This window comes from Macrobrachium nipponense, chromosome 12, assembly GCF_015104395.2.
Source record: "Macrobrachium nipponense isolate FS-2020 chromosome 12, ASM1510439v2, whole genome shotgun sequence".
NCBI lineage: Eukaryota > Metazoa > Arthropoda > Malacostraca > Decapoda > Palaemonidae > Macrobrachium > Macrobrachium nipponense.
In genome coordinates this window covers 41,523,805-41,529,804 of record NC_087205.1, presented here as the reverse complement: position 1 = coordinate 41,529,804, position 6,000 = coordinate 41,523,805, and the positions used below count along the sequence as shown (strand labels likewise).

The 6,000-nt window shown below is 41.5% G+C and overlaps 1 protein-coding gene across 1 annotated transcript in view; it reads left to right on the top strand.

Annotated features, from left to right (window-relative positions):
- Positions 1-3,294: 3,294 nt before the first annotated feature.
- The window catches only part of LOC135224504 (cell growth-regulating nucleolar protein-like), a 71,890-nt gene continuing 69,184 nt past the window's right edge, over positions 3,295-6,000 (top strand). The window contains exon 1 of the mRNA XM_064263532.1: positions 3,295-3,445. Within this exon, the coding sequence (XP_064119602.1) occupies positions 3,324-3,445 (122 nt within the window). The 5' untranslated portion in view covers positions 3,295-3,323. The remainder of the gene's footprint in view (positions 3,446-6,000) is intronic.

The following is a 6,000-nucleotide window of genomic DNA, read 5'->3' as shown; positions in this document are numbered from 1 at the left end:
GCTCTGATTGCACCGGACTGGCCCAAGAGCAACTGGTATCCTCTTCTTTTGGAATTGGGTCTCCGACCTCAACGGATCCCCAATCCCAAACTATCACAATCAGTACAAATGAGGACTGTGTTCGCTTCCTCAGGAACTCTCCAGACCCTAACTTTATGGACTTCATGAAGTTTGCGGCTAATAAAGATGCTGATATTGATCCACAGAATATTCTCTTCCTAGAATCAGATAAGAGAGAGTCAAACCATTAGACAATATGACTCACTGTTCAAATTAGCATCTTTCTGAGAGAATCGAACACTACAACCATGACAGTTAATTTGGCTATATCCTTTTTCAGATCCTTATTTGAAAAAGGTTTAGCAGCTAGCACGATTACCACTCATAAGTCGGCTTTGAAGAAAATCTTTCAAGTAGGTTTTCAGATAGACTTGACTGAATCTTATTTCACATCTATCCCTAAAGCCTGTGCTAGACTTAGACCTTCTCAGAGGCCTACTACAGTTTCATGGTTCTTAAATGATGTCCTCAAACTAGCCTCAGATACTGACAACTCAGCTTGTACATTCATAATGCTCCTGAGGAAGACGCTATTCCTATTAAGCCTAGCCTCAGGAGCTAGAATTTCAGAACTGTCGGCTCTATCCAGGGATGCGGGTCATGTGGAATTCCTCCCATCAGGAGAAGTTCTACTTGCTCCGGATCGTAGCTTTTTAGCCAAAAATGAAGATCCTCTTGCAAGGTGGGCTCCTTGGAAGGTTATCCCACTTCCACAGGATCCTTCTCTCTGCCCAGTATCAACTCTTAGAGCCTTTCTATCTCGCACTTCTTCTAGATCCTCGGTGCTCTCTTCAGAGAGAAAAAGGTGGTACTTTATCAGTTAAATAGGCATTAGTACAGCAAATCCTTTACTTCATTAAACAAGCCAACCCTGAGTCATTCCCAAAAGCACATGATATCAGGGGAGTAGCCACCTCAATTAATTATTTCCAACATATGAACTTTGAGGATCTTAGAAAGTATACTGGATGGAAATCCCCGACAGTCTTTAAACGGCATTATTTAAAGTCCTTGGAATCTTTAAAGTTTTCAGCAGTAGCAGCGGGAAACATAGTTTCCCCTGATACTGCTCAGTAGTGTAGTATTGTTCCAGTCTCCTTTCTACCTACTTCAACCAACATGCCTCAACCTATCGTCAGGCTACTCAACATCATAGCCTTAGCCGTTGTGTCTTATAGTGGTTTGTCCCTTATTTTTTTGCTAGGGACAACCACCCTTGTACTGATATGTACTTCAGTGTTCCTACCCTTATTTTTATGCTAGGGTAGGCCACAATATGTTTGTATAATTCTCCATTGGGTTTGTGATAAGTTTCACTGACAATGTGTTTGTATATATTTGAAGTAATTGTATTAATTGTATTAATGATGGACTTGAGTGTTCCTACCCTTATTTTTATGCTAGGGTAGGACACATATATGTATATAATTGTATTTATATATTCTAATTAAGTAAATCCAAAAGTTTCCTTGTTTTACATGCATATTTATAATTTTATTATCTACCATTTAAGTACTTTAAGTTTACTAACATTCTGTTATTGATTTTTGTAATAAGTTAGTTTAAGTACTTATTTTTGTATGCTGTATCTGATTTACTTATATTATATCCATCATTTTAATCTGTTTTTTTCATTATTTCCTTTTCCATCTTGTCTGTTTCTCTGGTACTCTTTCATAGGCCGACACGAGCTGAGCCCAGAAAAGGGATTTTGACGAAGGAAAAATCTATTTCTGGGTGATTGGCTCGTGTCGCCCTATGAAACCCATCCCTTTTTTATGGTTTGTTTTCCCCCCCTTGCAGGACAAGATGTATTTATGTTTTATTTAAGGATGTCCGCTAGGGGCGCTGCTGTCCGTGGCGTCCTCTAGTAGTAGTAGTAGAGGCTGCATCGCCCGTTGGTATCGGCTCTCTCTTGGGGGGATTCTGATAGGGAAGTTCTAATTGGTGTTTGTCTCGTGGTAGTGTTCCACACTCGCCCCTATTTCATACCGACACTTCTTTTTAAGAGTGAGCGAGTCAGTTTTACTGACATTTTCTTAATTTTGTTTTTCTCTGGTAATTTTTAGGATAATTTTACCTAGAAAGAATGATGTTAAGGATTACTTTCATAGGGCGACACGAGCCAATCACCCAGAAATAGATTTTTTCCTTCGTCAAAATCCCTTTTTTGAGGGGGGTATCAGGATAACACGGGTATTTACTTATCACGGGGGGTTCTAGGCCCTATCCCCCCGTGGATAACGAGGCCCCACTGTATATATACTATATATATATATATATATATATATATATATATATATATATATATATAATATAAATCTAATTTGATCATTTGTAATGCCGTGGTAGGAAGCTTGCCGTCATGTAATTGCTTGGTAAGAAAGAATAAGTAAAACTATTTTATCAATAAAAATATCCTTTAAGTAATGATGAAGTAATTTTTTATTGTTTTTTTGTAATTTCTTTCATGATCCTTTCGTTTTCATCTTTTATACAGTACAGTGGTCCCCCCCGTATTTGCGGGGATGTACCAGACACACACACACACACACACACACACACACACACACACACACACACACACACACACACACACACACACCCCCCCCCCCCAGTGAATAGTCAGAACCCGTGACTGTTTGGAACCCTTATAAAAATGCTACATCCAGCCTATTTTGTTCATTAAACTCAAGAAAAACCCACTAAAAATTTGTATACTTGGTTTTTTTAATAGTTTTATCACAAAAAGTGTATTTTATGATGAAATTGATTTTAAAAAACCAGGAGTTTGTGGATATTTCTCAGAAAAATACCACTAATGTGCGAATTTTCCGCGAATAATGCGGGGAAACGTTCCCGAGAGAAATCTGTGAATGTGTGAGTCCGCAAATCTGGAGAACACGAATACAGGGTGTCCAGTGTAGTATTTTATTAGGTTGGTATAAAGATAAACTCAGGGTTGCAGGTGATATAGTGAATCTAACTGTCCAGTCAGGATTATATTACTTAGAATTTTTTTGCGGAATGAAAGGAACTAAAAAAAAAAAAAAAAAAAAAAAAAAAAAAAAAAAAAAAAAAAAAAAAAACTGTCGTACACATTAATATCAAGTGGCTAATAGCAAAGGAGTGTTTTTTGAGTAGCAGTAGATGACACTGAGGCTCAAAAGTCAAAGGCAGGCAAGGCTACCCTATTCAGAATAACTGTATAATAATCTGTTAATACTTGCCACTTATTTCTGTTATGATATTACAGGATCATCATGGTGTTTTTTGTTTGCGGTGGTTGTGGGGAAACCCTCAAGAAGAATCAGGTGGAGAAACATACCTTCAAATGTCGTTCCTGTCAGAGCCTGACCTGTATGGACTGTTCCAAAGAGTTCTGGTGAGTAAAATTTTCATTTCATATAAGTAACTTATCAAGTAATCACATAGCTATTGTTTCAACTCGCATGGCAGCTTAAATTTTAAAATTCACGGTAGCACTACTTTTGGTTTTGGGTAGGTGACTAGCCCCTCCCACTTTCAGGGAAGGCAAGGAACAACTCGGCAAAGAGCTTCAATTTGTTTATGCCGGCTTATAACAGTAGATCAGTTGTAAGCAATGGCTAATTTTGGAGTTCTTTGCTTTCCAGTTGATGGTTCACCCAGTTGGTGAAGTATTCTTGCATTTGGTAGCCCTTCCAGCACAATTAGTCACTGTTAGGCTCTTTGTGAGACCAACTTTACTTATTTTGACCTATTTTCACAATTGGAGACACCTTTTTTCATGAATTAGACTTTGCTGTTAGTTGCCTTGTGTATGATGTCTAACTCAAGTTCATCTAGTATCTGGCGCAATGCTAGATTGACTAAGACCCGAATACCCTTTGCACAGATTGTAGGGTTTGGGTATGTTCAGTAGATTTGACATGTTAGGAATGTAAAAACTGGGATAGTAAAGAGTGGAAGAATTCAAGGACACATTTATCTAAGTTAGAAAGAGACAAGAAGAGGAAGGTGGCTTCTAGAGCCAGTAATAGTAAGAAGCTAGTCAGGGTTCTGCTAAGTCTTCTGATAATATTAATATTCCAGCTATTTCTGAACTTGTGTCTTTTGTGTTTACCATTCCCAGTCCTCAGACTACTACCCTCTCCTCTGGCTCCTACACTTCTGAACCTGACCCCATTGCCAGCTTCGAGTCGAGATTTTAACAGAAATTCGGTTTAACAATGAGCACTATGGCCTGATTAGGGGCTTCAGTGACACTCCTAATGCACAAAATAGGTGAAAAAACTGCAAGTGAAGTGTTGGTGGAGGTGGTTGCTTGTTCCGCCGATTCTCTTAGGCAAAAGTCAATGCAATACTTCCCTGAACCTGGGAGGAGTCATAATGGTAGACCAAGGGAGGTCGGTGGGGTCTGCCCAGGGGTAGTTGTCCCCCAGTCGAACCTGTTGTTGCATCCCACATTACGACTGAGAACTGTTGGAAAGGCATCTCAATGGAAGAGTGTCATCTTTCTTCAAGTTCTGAGGAGTCTAGTCCCAGTTGGCAGTAGCACTTTACAGATGAATCATGGCCATTGAAAAGGTGTGCAGTGGATGTGACACACTTCCCTTTGGTGCCCTGCAAAGGTTCAGAGAACCTGCTCGCAGTCTTTGTTCATCCTGCAGTTACTGGGACGGCCTGGAGTGTTTTTCATCGAAGTGCTCGAATGGCTAGAGTCAGCATTCAGCTCCCTAGCATTCCACCCTTCACAAACGCGCTTCTTCCACAGTGCTCAGCACCCAGCAGTTTCAGAGCTCTCACTAGTGCCCGAGCACCCATTAGCGCCCACGAATGCCCGACTGCTGCCAAGTGCCCGACACCAGCTTCTGTGGTGCTACCTCCTCTTCTTCAGACACCTGTGTCAGGTGCTCAGGTGTCCGCAGTTGCTGGTCCGTCATTGGCACCCGTTCAATACCAAATCGACAACATTTTTTGGGCTTGCTTATGAAGGTATCTTCGGCACCTCAACTTCTAACAGACTTGTCCTTGTCCCCAGTGTCATCGAACATGGAAGTGGAAGTAGACAAAGTCACTCCATCTTCAGCTTGTGTGACATTGCTGAGATTTTTGCTAGTTTCCTTTCCTGATTTCTTCTCACTAGCAGCCCCCAGCATCCCACGCCATCTTCAGCATTTGTTTTTAATTGAAGAAACCAAAGCCTTGATGTGAGTGTGTCTCACGTTCACGGATTTCCCACTCCAGCATCGCTGCTTTCCATCCATCCTCAGTGGGGAAGGCCTTAAATGAATTGAGGTTGGTCCCTAAGATGGTGCTTTCATCCTCAGTGGGGAAGGCCTTAAATGAGATTGAGGGTTGGCTCTTAGAGAAAAGGGAGCAGGGTATGGCCTCCTTCAGTGTTCGAAGGTCCTTCCTTGGGAGTCTATGACTCCTCCCAGGGGGACTTCTGTGGGTTGATTGATTTGTCTCAGAGATCAACTTTTTTCATCAGCCAAAGTGGTGTTCTTTGCAATGAAACTGGACCATCTCCTCAAGAACCTTTTCAAAGTCTTTAAGTTCCTAAGTTTCTTAGACTGGTCTGTAGGAGCCCTTGCACTTAAAATATAGGGCTGTGCCCTTTTGCCTGAAGATTGTGCCGCAGACTGGCTTGGTGTCCTCTCTTGTACTGATAAGGGCATTAGAGGCATTTCCCAGGAGTTGGCCCCTCTCTTTGCTATGGGGATGCTCGTACACCTCCAAAGAGGTGACTTCTTTGCTAAAGTCGGCTCTCCTCTTCTCACCACTAGACTGTCAGCACCTGTTTCCTCAGTCCAAAGTGCACGAAATGGCGTTGGACCTCCAAAAGAAATATACACAGGACCTCCTCACTCAGTCTACTAGACGGCCTTGGGAGATGGCAGTCTTTGGTGTCAAGACAGTCTCTCCTCTTCAGCCACAGCCCTTTGCTAGTACTAG